At 36.5% G+C, this 17,153-nt stretch overlaps 1 protein-coding gene across 1 annotated transcript; it reads left to right on the top strand.

Annotated features, from left to right (window-relative positions):
• The first annotated feature begins 1,295 nt into the window (after window positions 1-1,295).
• Window positions 1,296-8,074, top strand: lg1h16orf87 (linkage group 1 C16orf87 homolog). Its single transcript, XM_057347089.1, has 4 exons — window positions 1,296-1,523; window positions 2,359-2,455; window positions 5,383-5,562; window positions 7,286-8,074. Exons 1-4 carry the CDS (start codon window positions 1,458-1,460, stop codon window positions 7,402-7,404), a joined length of 462 nt encoding a protein of 153 aa, XP_057203072.1. The 5' UTR covers window positions 1,296-1,457; the 3' UTR covers window positions 7,405-8,074.
• Window positions 8,075-17,153: the final 9,079 nt, after the last annotated feature.

Below are 17,153 nucleotides of genomic sequence, written 5' to 3'. Positions count from 1 at the left end.
CGCTTTCAGAAAAATTTAAAGTGATTATTAGAATAAATGTGAAAATGTTTCAGTCTTTGCGTCTACACAAATCGGAATGAAATGCTGCCGTCTGTTGGACACATGGGTGCACAACCACGATGGCTTTGTTTTGTTTTGTCATTATTTAACATTGCTCTAACATTTCTCCACATTTAGAAAACCCACCGCAATCTATCGCTGCTGCTGCAACATTTGTCAGGTGGACATTTCTTTACCTTTGATAAAATTGGGGAAATTAATAAAAATGAGTCACGTGCAACTTTTGGCATGCCAATGAAATGTTTTAACACAACTGAAATGTCTTTCCAAGGAGTAGTCTTTTTCAGTCATGTTGAAATTCAGATTTTGAAAGAAAGAGCAGTTAACACCGTAGTACCAGTAGTCTTTCATCTTGTGTGAGGCTGGAAGAGCAGCATAGTTGTGCAGAAAGAACAGTGACTTATTTAGCATATGAAAAGCACAAGATTTCTACGCTACAACCAACAACTGAGAATTTTACATTTATTTATAATTACATTTTGTTTGTATCTATTATACCTTTCCCTTTCAATAAGCACTGAACATTGAGTTCGTGACACTGGGCTTCAAACAGTGACAGTGCAGCATAAAGGAGATGCTGCAGCAGGCAAAGGGACAAATTGACATAACTGTAAAAGCTTTTTTACTTAAATAACATGTTCACTTATTTAAATTAATATTTTATTATAATAAGTAAACCATTCTATTTAGATGCCCACAAACTTTTCACAATCCCTCCTGCCTGCACAAATATTATGACTGCCACGTTTTTTCAGACATATAAGTCTAGCATGGCTGACCACTGTGAGGGACTTTAAACAGTTTCAGTGTCTTATAGTGTTTTGGTAATGCATTCCAGATACAAGTATCAAGTGGGGACCATGAATTCTTAACTTTATTGTTTATATAAAAAGTTTATCGACCCTTTGTGTTTTAGTGAAAATGGCATAATGTTGAAAAGTAATGGCGGTGCCTCACAAAGCATATCTATTTCACATACATCAGCACTTATTGTTCTTCAGCCATGTGATATCGTGTTCTAGAGCGCATGCTCAGTGAGGGCTGCAGCAAAAGATAAAGAAATTATCTCTAAACCACATTATTTATATTAAAATGCCCATTTTCTCATAGCGGCAATTGTGACGCACAGTGCTAAACTTTGTAATGTGCAGCAAAAAACAACAACACACACGCGGCTTGGTTTGCCAACCAGGGAGAGATTAGGGAGAGATTGAACTTCCGCACGGCGCATGCGCAGAGTGTACAGTATGATTGATGGTCCATCCATCTGCTAGTACGTGTGCCTGAGCTCCCGTGAAGCCGATCAGCTGCACTCCTCTCCTAACCAGTGTGCGTCAGTGCAGCTGGAAGTTTTACAGTACGATCGTGGAATATTATTGAGGCTCTTGGTTTTAAATATGTCTACAATTAAAGTGAAGAAAGTGAAAATGGCTACCAAATCATGCCCCGAGTGTGACCAACAGGTGAGGTGTTGTTTAAGAATGAATGAATGATAAGTATTTGTGCTTTTCTGAAGTTCTCAATGGCTGAGTTGATTTGTTAGTATGCTGTGTAGTTCAGTTCAGTGAGAAATTACTTAATGTATGTGTGTGGAATAGAAACACCGTGGTTGCCTGGACTACGCAGTGAACGTTCAAAATAAATATTCAGTGTTTCCACATTTTTGACGGTCGTTTTAAAGTGCATTGCTGATATTATGCGTTGTTGTATCAAATGTAAAGCCAGCGCATTTTGTTTGTGTTTTGCCAAGGTAACCCTTTCCTTAACAGACAGTTTGCAGTTGTAAGAGGATTTCCATCCCACTGTATTGTAACAATGAAAATGTATTGGTTTCATGCAGCCTGTGTTTTTCTTGTTAAATAACACGAACACGAACAAAGCTGATCTCTGAAAGTACACTGCTTGGGGATATGCGCGATATTTGCGCGATAACATTTCTAATGAGGACGACAGAAATTTGCTGTTGACATTGAAAATGCTAAATGATATTTGCTCTCGAACGAGGTCTCACGCCATTTCGTTAGACTGTATATTGAATATGTTAATTTTGTGTTTTGGCACATGTTCAGTTCCTGCTTAGCAGGGTCAGCGTCAGTTTTCCCCCAGTCAAAGGGGAAGGACTCGTACCTTTATAAGGCACACAATATTTATTTACCTCTTCTAAATGCTTAACATTGAATAGTTATTCCTGCAGTATCTTAAAATCTTTGTTAGCCATTTTAAACGATTAAACTATGTTTTATATTAGGCTACAGTCACTTCTTGAACTCTTAAATGGTCTCTTTCGGTTTCTCATAGATTCCTGTGGCTTGCAAGTCCTGTCCTTGTGGTTACGTCTTCATCAGCCGAAAGCTTCTCAACGCTAAATTAAATGAGAAGTCATCTCCAGGATTAGGTAAACTGTGCATATTTGTGAATTGTATGCCCACGAAAATCCCATATACCCACAGCTATCTCATGTTCATTTATTTAGACCACTGCTGCATAATTTATCAAGTTGCCTTCAGCAAGATGTCAGTGTGAATATGTTGTTTGAGATGTTATGTGTGTGAGAATGCGATGAGCACTAATTTATTTAATATTCTAGATATTTGCCTATATTGGGTGATCTGGCACTGTTCGCCTAGTCTTCTTGGCTTAAGATGTGAGTTATGCGAATTAAAAGTGTTGTTCTTCTTGACTCTATGGGCTAGTGAATGGAAATAAGTCGCAGGCAAGTTTCCAGTCAGCAGGATGCATTGAGAATACTCAATACTGAAATGAGTGCTGCAATGGTGGCTGTTTGCTTGAGTGAGTAGTGCTAAGAGGGATGGGGGAAGGGCAAACTAATTCCTGTCTGAAAAGCTTGTTCCCACTGCCTCTCCACCCCCTCCCTGTACTGTCTTGTTATGTAGAAACTAGTCACAATATTTCAATTTACACCTGTTTAAGAATCTAAGTCTGTCTCCTACAGAATACGAAATGATACAATGTGTCTTTGTCTGTATTGAACTCGTATCATTTAAGGTCTGTTAAAATTTTAATGTGAGAGATTTTTGGAAGTATGTGCAAATGAAGTCCATTGAAAGCTAACTTAATGTGATAAGAGATCAGTTTGGGTTGCACTAATCTTGTTAAACCTAAGAACTGTGTGGATTACACACACGATCATGTGACCATATTTTAGTGAGCAGTATTTTCACAAGTACTGTTTTTCTTGTAAACTTACCCATATGGCTTGAAATGAAACATACTGGATTCAATAGGTTGTTTGCTTTTTAGCCGGTATGAGGTACATGCACTCATAACATGCGTGAGCAGTACTGATATTACTAGCAGTTGTTAAAAATGTAGTACACTACCACTCGATTTAAACAGATAGTCCCATGCATGCTGCAGTTTTGTTGTTTTTATAGTTCAAACTTTAGCCCAGCTGGCTTGTTTGTTGTATTTTGTGCGATGCAGACTCGGCCTGTAATTGTTGCATTGCTTTGAGTTATGAATGGAATGCTCTGCACAAATGTTCTTTGTATAAATGTTTAACAGTCGTGATGTATATCGCAACTATATCCTACTTCCTCACATTGGATCATTTGTCTGTACAAATATTAAGAGCCTTTCATGAGATCCCTGCAAGTCACATATGACATCCATTAGTTGGTGTGTGGTGATCTTACTTGTATGTTTATTGAAGGTTGTAGATATTGAAGAGAGCTGAATTTGTCTGAACTGAGAGAGATGTCTCTTCTCTTGTAAAACTTGGTTTCCATTTTAGCACTGGACTCTTGTCCCCCAACCAGAATAGGCTGTTTACTCTCATTGTGCCAAGAATAATGTGCTTCAAGTTTAAATAAGACCGACTGTATTTAGGTTATCTTGTTTTTCCTTTTGTTCTTCCTAGAGTCATTGAAATTCAGATGAAATGTTAAATGAATGCCTAAATTAAACGTGTGTGGGTGTGTTTATCTGCAACAAGAGGTGAAAGCCAGCTGTGGTTTAATGGGGCTATGTGAACCTTTATTACGTTAATTTTGTTGTTTTTAAATATATAAAAGAACAATAGTCCAACAAGAGACAGTACTACTTTCTGATTCAAGTCTGCGTTCTACAAAAATACTCCTATGTGATGCAACACTTGCCTTATGATTTTTTCATAGTAAATTATGCACTCTGAATTAGCTGGAGAACAGAGATCTGCTTGTTAGTGCAGGTTATTGACCGGGCATGGATTCCTCGGTTAAATGGACAGATCACCCAAAAATAAATATTCTGTCATCGTTTACTCACCCCCAGGTTGTTCCAAATCTGTATAAATGTCTTTGTTCTGATGAACACAGAGAAAGATATTTGGAAGAATGCTTGTAACCAAACAGTTCTTGGCTCCCATTGACTAGTTGTAATTGTAAAAAATGACAATGGTAGTCAAAAGTGCCCCAGAACTGTTTACTTTCCTACATTCTTCAAAATATCTTCTTACAGAACAAAAAAATTATGAAGTTTTTTTTCCTACTACGGTAGTCAAGAACTGTTTGGTTACAAGCATTCTTCCAAATATATATTCTCTGTGTTCATCACAACAAAGACATGTATACAGATTTGGAACAACCTGAGGGTGAGTAAATGATGACAGAATTGTCTTTTTTGGGTGAACTGTTCCTTTAACATGCAGTCATACAACAGGCCTGTGAATGGGCAAAGATCTTATCTCACTGCATTGAATCATATGGCTGCTATTGAAATACTGGGTTATACAATTTAAAAGGTCTGAATAAATGTGTTAAAATAGATTAGCAGAATTCATAATGCTTGGTTATTCATATTTTTTATCATCCATGTGTTATTATATCAATATTGCTCTTACATTTTTTTCATTTGTTTTTATTATTAGTTTGCTGTAATAATTAAATTCTTACTCTGTTTTTGCACAGGATTTTGATGGCTTTTAACTAATGACTTTTACATGAATGGTGAAGAGCCCTATAAATAAACTCCCTGAGAGAGAAGCAGGCCTACTTCCTATAGTAATGAGCCCTTAATTCTCTGATTATAGTGCTGCATATGGCTGTGCTTTCTAAACCTGTTTGCTGTTACCCCCATTTTCATATTGATTGACAGGCCTCTTTTTTGGCCAGTTAGTAATAGTTGGGGGAAGGGTTCAAGCAGTAAAGAGAGAGGTTCCATTTATTTGCGTGAAAACTAGTGTTTTATTGTATACAGATGTGTTTATGAGAGGTTGTAAGCTAGTTAGTGAGAACACCAATTACGGACACCCCATGCATAATTTTATCCATGTGCGAAATTTTTAAGTTAACCCTTGATGCACTTTATCTCATTGGGTTTCAGACAAATTGGATGCCAAAAGAAGACGCACCGAAAGAATCAGAAAAGAGAAAATAAACTTAACATCTCCAAGTGACATGGAAAACAGGAGACGATCGCGTACCAACAGCCAGTCTGATCCAATTCGTAGAGGCAGAGGGAGACCCAAAACTGTTGGACTGAAGAAGCAGGAGGAAGAAAAAGGTTAAGCATGTAATTGTTAGACTATAAGAAAGTTAGAGATCCATTTTTCTTTGTGTTTGAAAATGAGGCTGTTCTGCTTTCACAAAGTCTTTTACAATTATGTTAACTGTCAATTTTATTATCTTTAATATTATTAATAAACAAATACACAATATTGTCAGGTAAAGCTCTTGATGACTACCATTTTTAGACCTGTGCACTGTAATAAAAAAGAATTAAGTAAACGCTACAAATCACATTTAAAAATAAATAAGCGTCTTGATGAACAGACAGAAAAATGTCATTTTGAAAAGGCCGTTCATCGTTTACAAATTTCTATAGCGTGTTATTACAATTAGTGGATAAGTGGGTATGCTTTTTAAGATAATCTTTTAAATAAGGCTTGATTAAATTTTTTCTTTCCTTTTTTGGTTTTGTAAACCCTTTTATGGTATTATCAAAGGCAACGTTTCTTTTCAAGGGCTGTCTGTGCTGCCGTGATCTTGTTTCTATTTTGTGTTGTCATTTTCACCATTTTGAGTTATCTTCTCTCCATTTTGAGGCTGTTGTTTATTTTTCCACCTTGCAGTTTAAATTCGTTCTTGTCTTAACTGGTAGATCAAAGCACTTTATGAGTCATTCAACAATGATTGAAAGAGGAACAATGGCTTGTGAATGTTACATTTAAACACATTTATAAAGATCTCAGGCATCAGGTAATGTTTCAGAGACATTGTGTTTTGCCGAGGGATCCACCTCCCCTGGCAGTGTGTGAAGATGCTAATTGTGTCCTCCAGGTCCAGTTACAGCACATCATAACCCAACAACCTCAACCTTCTCTCCCACTATCCATCTCTCTGGTTTCATGCTTCCCCTAGAGATTTATTTTTGTTTATTATTACCATTTTTATTTAGAAGTAAAGCCTCTCTTTGGCATGTCACCACTAATCTGGCTGAATCTGTCGTCACTCTCTGCCTCACCTAGCTGTAAAACACATAGTCCTTTTTGTTTAACTAAACTCTTTGCAAAAAACCCTTTAAATAAAACGTTCTTCATAGAAATGAAAACATATGGACTTATCTCACTGGGCACGAGGATGATAAAACTATCCATTAGTCAGAAATCATTGGGTGGCATGCGGTTCATTGTGCACTGGTTCCAAGTGTAAGGCCTTTGTATTGTGGATTAATGATTTACGCACATGGCGCTTTCTTTACTCGCCGCTGAATAAATCATTGCTTTGTTGGAAGCGTCCATGCATTATCAACTCTTTCATGAAGTCGCAGCGTTCTTCTATTTTATATAAAGTTAGCGTTAGCATGAAGTTAGTTAAAGGAACAGTTCACAAAAAATCTGTTCCAAATGTTGTTCCAAATCTGTATCATATTCTTTGTTCTGCTGAATACAAAAGAAGATATTTTGAAGATTGTAGGAAAGTAAACAATTCTGGGTCACTTTTGACTACTCTTGTCATTTTTCCTACTACGGTAGTCAATGGTGGCCAAGGACTGTTTGGTTACAAGCATTCTTCCAAATATCTTTCTCTGTGATCATCAGAAAAAGAAATATATACAGATTTGAAACAACTCAAGGGTGAGTAAATGATGACAGAATTATTTTTTGGGGGCGAACTGTCCCTTTAAGCCCTTGTGGCATTTATATAGTTTTTTATACCACATTGGCAGCATGTTCTGTTGATAATAATCAGTTCTAAATATAGTTGCTTTGTTTCTTCTTTTGCAGAAAAACAGGAAAAGGAAGTTGACATTTATGCCAACCTCTCCGATGAGAAAGCTTTTGTGTTCTCCGTGGCCTTGGCAGAAATTAATCGCAAAATTATGGGCCAGAGACTCATCCTGTAGCAGGAGCTGGTGGAAACGAATACAGATAAAACTCAGGACTCTTTCTACGCAAGTGTGTGGGTGTCCCATATGTCTAATGTAAAAGAGGGTGGGAAACAGTGACCCGGAAATGCTTATGACTGTGGCTTAAATCCTGCCTACATGCAGCCGAAGCTCAGTGGTGCTACCGTGTGCTGGTGGGAATTCGGAACTGCTCTGCAGATCTGTACCAGGGAAAAATGACTGCTGTCCTCGGCAAGAGCGGAAAATTGCAGTTAACATTAGCGGTGTAGGATTCTATTTATATTTTAATTAAAATTTTATGGAATTTATGTAAGTATGTAAGTGTCATTCTTAGTCATTTCTTTAAAAAAGTCAAACAGCGGGTTCAGCAAAACAGCAATATACGTGCAAGGTTATCGCATGGCTGGTATCTTTAATTCAGACTCGTAAGATAATCTTTTACAGTACACTGTTTTGTGTATTGAGGTGCCGGTGAGCCATTTTATTTCGTAAGTAACCTTGTGGCTTTTGAACCCAGGAGAATTCCTGATAAATGGTTATTTATTATGCCTCTACCACCTTAATTTAAGTGCATATTTTATTTTTCCTATATAATTTTGTTTTACAAACAGCAACAACAAACGTGTAATATTCAACTTGTATATGAATATATTAAAAAGTGAAATTCTCTGCATTTCTAGCTTCCTTTTTTCTCTCTGGAGAACTTAATTACAACCATTCCTCTCTTATAGTGTCTGCCTCTCTTTTTAGATGGATTTAGGGCAAAAATGGCGTATGGCTACCCTCTCTAGAGCTCATGTTTCAGTTGTTCATTTGTCCTCTAAAGCACTGCTATGAGTTGAACTGTTCTACTTCATTCAGCAATATTTTACAGTGAACAAAAGGAACTGAAAGCTATTTAGCTAAATATGGTGAATTAAATAGATGATGGGCGTCTTTGGATTTCCATGTTTTACTTATTTATGTTGAGGTTTATTTATTTAGCAGAGGCTTTTATTCAAAGCAACTAACAAATGAGAAAGCATTTAATATGTGTGACCCTGCCTGTGAAATTGAAGCTGAATTCTCATAACATAATAATGAGATTAGGAGCATCAAAATTTCAATCATTATTTCTTATGATTTCAGTCTTTGACATGTCCTTACTCAGTACATATTAAAGATATCAAAATTCTATTTTCATAATAAATAATGTTCTTTAAATTGAATGACTGTAGAAAACAGAAAACAACAAAAAAATGACTTTAGCTTTACAGACAGGGTCACATTTTTCTTGAGCTAGCAATAACAACTGTGTACACAGTTCACAAGTATTAATACATACTTTGTTACTAAAATAGCTCTGGTAAAAACACTAATATGAAATTATTGCGTAACATTGTTTACGAAGAGCCGAGAGCATTTTGAACATGTTCTTATTTATGTATCTGGTTGCGTTAGGAGTTTGGAACTGTTGTTAGTTTCTCCAGGAGACAGCTGCAGAAGCCAGTCTTTTTTCCAAAACTTTATCACCAAGCAACAAGCTCACCTCTGAGAATTCAGTGTGCTTTGGTTTCCACAGAGATTATGGATCACTGGCTCTATGTTCAATTTGGTCAGTCACTGACTTTCCCCCAGCAACCTTGATTCTCAAAGGGCATTTTATGAATAATTAACAGTGCTAAACATACCCGCTTAACAGTACGGTATGTATCCACATATTCAATGTGACTGTAGCTATTAGTGTGGGTAACATTTTTTATCAAGATTGTGTATATACTGTAAATAGTAGTCATCCAGTTTAATATAAAAAGCTTGGTAGAAATCAATTTAGCTTGACTTGATATGCCGGTGGACCTGGCTTTATTTTGTCAAATATGCCACATGTCTAATCTATTGCAATTTTTTGTGATCTGATTGTTTTTGTAGGCAATATTTGATGGTAAACATACCGCTTATTAAGAGATGCCATGTCCTTCATTCTGTTAAAATGTTAATAGAAGGTGTGAGGCATTCAAACATAAATTTCTTAATGCATTTCAAGATATTTTACATGAGCTATTATGTCCACATTAACAAATGTTGGCTCTCCAGCTGTGACTAATGGCAGGATTTAGCCTCCGCTGGCTTTGTTTGAACAAGAAAAAATGTGCCCTGGCATGTTCGCTCATTTATTAAAGATCAGGAAATTGTATTTTATTTTTGATAAAAGACAAGGAAAAGAGATAGATGCAGATCTATAAAACATTTTCGGTTATGGAAATTAAAATAGGTGTGACAATAAAAATGCAAATACTGAATATTGACACAGACTTGTACAACAGTGTAAAGTAGTGCAGAGTGAAATGCCGCATTCATTCTCTTTAAATATACACAACACAAGTGGGGAGTAGTTGAATATCACCAGGGGACTTCCCTCTTCACAAGGAGTTGTATTTGCATTCAGTTGACACCATCAGCCAGGAACAGTAAGACCTAGATGACAGCTGTTAACAGCTTTTGATCTTGAGAATGTGAGTAAATCATTACCCAGACGCATCTCTTATATAAAATAAGCACGTAAATGTGAAATATCTGTGAAATATAAAACCAGTTGTGAAGTATAAAACCAGTGAGATTTTGCTTAACAGTGAATCTATGGAGTTTGTGCATTTAAAGGGGCTATTTGGTCTAAATGGTTTTAAGGTCAAAGGCAGATTGAATGTGTGTCTATGCTAGTGGTCAGGTTGTGATCTTGTCTGGCACTTGCTGAACCTCCCAATGTAACCTGTCAATGTGAATCACAGGCTTTGGCAAGTTGCCTGGAGATCAGTAATAAAATAGGCTCTCTTTATATCGTGGATAATAACATGCAGACATGCCAATATCCTGTCTAAAGAAAATTAATTATGGTGTCTTTACATTTATGAAAAACGTTCTTGTATTATCTTTACAATTTCAAGTTTCTTGACAGGAGGCACATTAAATTATACTTTAATAATTATTATTACAGTCTTTCCTCGCAAGAGGTCAAAATGTCCTTGGTTAATGTATAAAAGCTTAATGTTTTAATATGCAGAAGCAGCATTTAAGGAACAGAACATGCAAATGTATTTTATATCAGACAGTTTATGATTTTATAGGGAGCTTATTAGTTAAGACTACAAAAGAAACGTCAGAGTGCATATGGCTTTTGTACTCGTATGCAGTATGCATTATTTAAAATCATGCTGGCTTTGTACAAATATTTTTTGAGCCTTGGAAAACCATTTATGTTGCAGATGGAAATTATTCATTATTCACAGGCTCTGGCACATGGCCTGGGGGTGTGAAAACAAATTCCTGCTTATATAGGCCTATCTAACACATTTTATGTCAGCTTGTTTCTCGAGGATGCCATTTAGGTTGCTTGGTATTTTTTAAACTGAGAGGGGGTTATTTTCTCATGTTTTAGTTGTAGTTCCTTTGTGAACCACTAGATGACAGACAAACTCCTCTAGGAACAGTATTTTAATACACAGTTATTTACTGCAAGTTATCACATCAGTAGTTTGTTTCTTTTTTCTTCCAATAAGAATGAAAAAATAACTTGTTGTGAATTCACAGTCTAGAAGGGAAATCTGGAGAAAGATTACACATCTTTGTTTAGAGACGACAGAGCGCTTCTTGCGTAAGTGTGTGGTTTTTCTCAATAAACGAAAATATATCTATTTACGCCATACTATACAAAAAATGTCACAAACAAAGTTTCCACCGAAAACACGTGTTTATTGTTACAATGTAAAAAAACAAATCAAAATGGTATAACAGTTTATTAGGTCTTACAAAAATGGCTTTTGTTTTATATATTGTAAGTAGGCTAAAATTAATTTGTTAATCTCAAATTTTAGAAATGACATTGTGGGGACGCTAGGTTTTAATTTTAATAGATTTTTTCAGTTCAATTTTATTTATTTTTACAGTTTTGAAAAACAAGCTTTAAGCTTTAGAGAAAATCCACTAAAATAGACAAAAGAGAAAACGTATTTTCGTATGTTTCACAGGAAACACATTTAAGCACAAAATCAGAAAAGAAATAAAATACAATAGTTCGATATAAAAGCCAAGCAAAAGATGTACATTACATTACTATAGGATTGTATTCAAACCATTGTATTAGGGGCAATTCACAATTTTTGTCTTTTGCATGCATGGGCAAGTTCGTTATTTTAAATGTAGACACGCGGCAGGCACGCGCAAAAAGGGAACGACGCGGTGCGAAGCTCCCGTTTTTTTAGGTGCGTTGGCGCCGAATCCAGATGAAAATATTTCAACTTTTCAGAATGCTGCACTCGCACCGAATGAGAAAGCAGAGCGACTCACGTTTTCCGAGCGGTGTTAGACCAGAAATGTGAATCGCCCCTTATATTAGCCTAAACGTAGCCTAATATGTAAATAGACTCGATGCACGGTCACTTCCGCGTTTACGCTCAGGGTGCGAGAAAACATCCGCTGCTCCACCGGAAGCCATTCATCTCTACCTAGAGCTGTGAACATGACAGAGGAGAAGATGAATATTTGTAGTCGCTGCTTACATAAAGTTCACCGGATTACAATAAACAATGTTCGTCAGCATTGTGAGACTGTCAGCTGCCCCCCTGTCAAGTAAAATATAGATGTACTCTAAACTATTCATTAAAAAATAGATGGACAGCTTGGATGCTATTGCTTCTAGCATCTAGAACGTAACATTAAGGCTGGATAACACTGAATGACATCATCTTTACACCGAGTTTATCAACGATTTTCAGCATTTATATACCTTTACATTTAAACAACAAATTTGTATGAATCTGAGCAGATATCAATAACACATTTCCCAGTAAGACACATTTGTTTACATCTGTCATATGGCTCTGATATGCATGTTTGCTGTAAAGAAACATACATCGTTACATTTACATTTACATTGAGTCATTTAGCAGATGCTTTTATCCAAAGCGACTTACAGATGAGGGAAACAATGGAAGCAATTGGAACAACATAAGGACAAGAAAAGCATAAGTGCAATAAAAGAAAATTGGTCTCATATTGCCTATCACAGTATACAGAGCTATTTCTTTTTTTTTGAAAGAGTAGAAAAGAGATAGAAGTCAGAACTGATCAGTCAGGTGTTGACGGAAGAGATGTGTTTTCAGACGGTTCTTAAAGATGGCTACAGAATCTGCTGATCTTGTAGCAGCGGGCAGATCATTCCATAAATGTGGAACCGATCCCGAGAAGGTATGTGAGAGAGATTTTTTTTACCTTTTTTGGGATGGCACCACAAGACGTCGTTCGTTTGCAGAGCGTAGGGATCTGGCGGGTATATAAATCTGCATTAGCGAGTGAAGATAAGAGGGTGCCAAATCAGTGGTGGTCTTGTAGGCCAGGAGCAGAGTCTTGAATTTGATTCGAGCGACTATAGGGAGCCAATGTAACTTAATGAAGAGAGGAGTTACATGTGCTCTCTTCGGTTCATTGAAGACCACTCTTGCCACCGCATTCTGGATCATCTGTAGAGGTTTGGTTGTGCAAGCTGGAGGTCCAGCCAGTAGCGCATTGCAGTAGTCCAGTCTGGACAGAACAACAGCCTGGACTAGGACTTGCGTAGCATGCTCGGATAGGAAAGGTCTAATTTTCCTAATATTGTAGAGGATGTATCTACAGGACCGAGTGGTGCTGGCAACATGATCAGTGAAGTTAAGCTGATCGTCGATCACCACTCCCAGGTTTCTGGCCGTTCTGGAAGATGTAATCCATCCCAGCTAACATAAGGCTGGCGGACCAGTGGCGTGCCACCGGCGGGAACCACCTGCGGGCCACCGGCTTTTTGCTCATCGTTTTTCCAGCGGTCCACCGGCGGCAGCCGCCATATTTCCGCCGGTGGTCCGCTGCTAAGCCACTGGTTTATCATTAATGTTTGCTGGCGGCCCACGGTCGGTCCGCGGTTTATAATCGTTAAATCACGCTAACCAAAATGTCATTCAACACAAAAAACAATGTTCAATAACAACTGCAAATTTAATATTTTAACAGATTAAATACACAAATGCATTACATTTATCAGACCAACACACAAATACAGTATTTGTACCCATGTGGAAGTTATCCATGTTTTTTTACTACAATGATTGATTGTTGTAGCAAAACCACAATAACTATGACATTACTACAATATATAGAAAACCTATACAGACTTTCACCATGGTTTCAAAAGCATCAGAACCATTTATAAAACCTTGATTTGAAAAAAGAAAAAAAATATGATTACATGGTTGCAGTGTTACCATAGTAAAACCCAGGATAGCTGTGGTAAGGGTATAGATCTTAACAATGCATATAATTTCAAAGCAGCTTAAAAATGCATGTTTCAATGTTACAATAAAAAAATATACCCTTTAATCAGCCAGAGGTGGCTGTGTGACTCACTGAGAAACAACAAAGTGATGTTCATATCACAATAGCTCTAAGACAATACAAGTCGTGTGTTTAAAGTAATGTTCAGTTAAGCAGGCAATATTATTATAGGTTAAGTTAGCAGATTTTCAACCCATATCCGGCAATTTTTTTGGACAAGTAAGTGGGAATATCTCAGTAAGTAACTAAAACAATAAGGGTAAACATTGCCCATTTACATATACGGCCATTATTGTAACAATACAAAGTGGCTTGACAATCAGCAAACTTACACTTTCATAGGCAGTGTAATCAGGCAGTAATTACAATATTTGGCAGGTTTTTTGCCTTTATTTGTACAGTATAGTATGAGAGAGGACAGGAAGCGAAGTGGGAGAGAGAAGGGGGTGGGTTCGGGAAAGTACCACGAGCAGGGAATCGAACTTGGGTCGCCCAGAGCACAACCACGCCATGTGTCGGAGCAATGCCCACGAGGCTATCAGCTCCTACATATTTGGCAGTTTTGTATGTCCATCTATAGTTGCCATCATCTGAAGTCTTTGTGAGTGTTGGCATCATCTGAAGTCTTCACAAGTGATGCTGTATCCAATCTGGAGCTGCCGTAATCTTAAAGTGTAAACCCTGACAGATTGAAACAGGAAAGCAAAAGTAGAAAGATTTGCACTGCTTCTGTTTATAATATTATTTTAAGCAAAAGATGATCATGTTCACTTTTTACTATTTCATTTATGAAGAACAAGGTTACAAGATGTGTTATGGGAATGCTTAACTAAATCTGAAAAAGCTCTGGCTCTTTTAATGGACTCTGATATCCTGGATACTACCAATAGTCCAGAGTTTGTGACTTTACTTATCTTATTTTGGAATTATCTGGTTTAATAGCCATCAGGTTTTTTCTAGGTCCCTTAGTAAATTTGTCATCATAATTTGAAGAACTGGAAAGTCTCTATGGAACAAACTACCTATGCAATAGTATCATTTAAGTGGGAGGAACAAGCAATCATAACTATAATTTACACTACCATTCAAAGGGTTCAGACTTTTTTATTTCTCTCATTATATGAATATATTGTAAACTGTACTTTATTGTAAACTGAATTTTCAACATCATTACGCCAAAGTTCAGTGTCACATGATCCAAGTGACAATTTTGTTGCTCAAGACACTGAAGACTGGAGTAATTATGTTGAAAATTCATACTTGCATCACAGAAATAAACTACACTTTACTATATATACTGTATATATGTTCAAAAAGAAAACAGCTCTTTTATATTGTGGTTAATTAACAGTATTTCTGTTTATATTGTATTTTTTGCCAAATACATATCAACATAAATAACAATAGCTAGCAAAATAGAAATAAAAAGGAAATAAAAATATACTCTACTGTTAAAAAGTTTAATGCTATAACTTTAAGGTTTTCGTTACTTGTCATTGGATTCATACTCGTAGCACCTTGGAGATGTTTTCTGACAGGAGGTCTACTCCACTTCTACTGCACAGCCATCAGCATGGAAAAATCTACAAACATAACATTGAATGTTAAGGAATGACAATGTAGTTAACTGGGTTTGCAGGTACAAAACCGACTGTCAGAGAAGCTGCAATACATATGATAACTTAACTCTCTTAAAAGCAGTTTTAAATTGGCTAATGCTAATCAGTCTGTCATCAAGGCTCATTTTATGTAGGCAGGCCTGGATTGGTAATCGGGCATTTTCCCATTTAAGTTCCGATTTAACGTCCTACTCCAGCCCTATATATAGGCCTGACTAAAGTAACTACCTGGGACATTAATGTAATACTGTATAAAACAAAAATCATCTCATCCACACCCATTTAATGACTTTTAGCTGAAAATTTACCTCAGACAAAATATCAATAAAAGCAATTCCGACAAGCGCAGGACCACTGATATGTTTTCTGTTTAGACATCCTATAAATAGAAACACTTAAACATCTAAATATGCCTAATTTACATTTTAATCATTTAATTTACCAATTCTGACATATTTTTCCTGAATACGTTACCTCAGAAAACTTTAAGCGAGAATGTCCAACTAGTCCTGACTAATCACTTAAACTGCAAGCAAGGGCTTATAATACACAAGTAAAATGTAAGCATATTCATTTCAAGTAATCAATTTGACATATTTTTAACTAAAAAAAGTTATTTAGTTATTTATAAGTTAATTTAGGCCTACCTGAAGTGACGACCTGACCGGATCCAGCCATGAGATAGCTCACATGCATACAGGCCAGCTGTCATTGGCTTAAACTTGCTGCTTGTCAGTTCCCGGTCCTGCCCCGTTTCTATGGTAACTTTTCTCCGCTCCAGTGTGTGACACACATTCAGTGCGCAACGCACACCCATTAATATACGTCAAGCTGTGATTAATACATAAATTTAACAATTTAAAATCTCATAAATTATTATTAAATTACAAATTAATAGCCTTTTTATTTTAAAAAATTATAATTATAAATTATATACATATACTAAAATTTGCCTGTTAAATAATTTAGCCAGTATTCCATGGATGCCTTTGACTGTATTTATAAAAATGTCCTGTAAGAGCTTAGAAGAACACTATCATTTAGCCACTGCTGTACCAACAGAGGTCCAGCAGTGGCAAGCCGCTGGTGGGGTGCCACCCAAAAAAAGCTGGCAGACCGACAGCATTTTTACATTGATCGGCTTATCGACAGTGTGCCGATGGTGGTCCGACTGCGTTAAGCTGCTGAATCTATGCCGCCCAAAAACTGCCGGTGGACCGCCAGGTCATTGTTTGCTGGGAGAATTCTCCTTAAGTTGACGACAGTAATGTAAATGTTGATGTTTTTTAATAAATGTCAACGTTCTCACTTACCTCCCATTGTTATGTTACCAGTGTGATTTTCAAATCATTAATACTAGGCTATATGTATTTTTTCAGCTCTCAGTCAGAATCAGGTGACAGAAAAGATCAGGGAGAGGACGACATGTTTCAGAATTATGATGAACTCAGAGAAGCCACAAAGTTTAGGAGCAGGACACACCAAAGGATAGCTGTGACCTTAAGCTTCAATTTTAAATTTTTAAATTTTGTGTAGTTTTCCAAGGATCACAGACAAAGTCCTACTGTTAACCACAAGAAATATGAGAAATTGTTAAGAGGGATAACATGAGAAGAACAGCGACATCTTTTGAAATAGTAGTGAGCATTTTTACTGTGTATTGTGAGAATTTCATATAGACCATTAAATTAATTAAATATTTAAATATAAATATTAACATTCCAATATAAAATCTTATTTAAATCAAAAGCATTTGTTTGACGTATTTAATAGTTTTTGTATTTGCATTTT

This window comes from Triplophysa rosa, linkage group LG1 (assembly GCF_024868665.1).
Source record: "Triplophysa rosa linkage group LG1, Trosa_1v2, whole genome shotgun sequence".
NCBI classification, from domain to species: domain Eukaryota; kingdom Metazoa; phylum Chordata; class Actinopteri; order Cypriniformes; family Nemacheilidae; genus Triplophysa; species Triplophysa rosa.
Note: the sequence above shows the minus strand (reverse complement) of the source record. Positions and strands in the feature narration are given on the sequence as shown.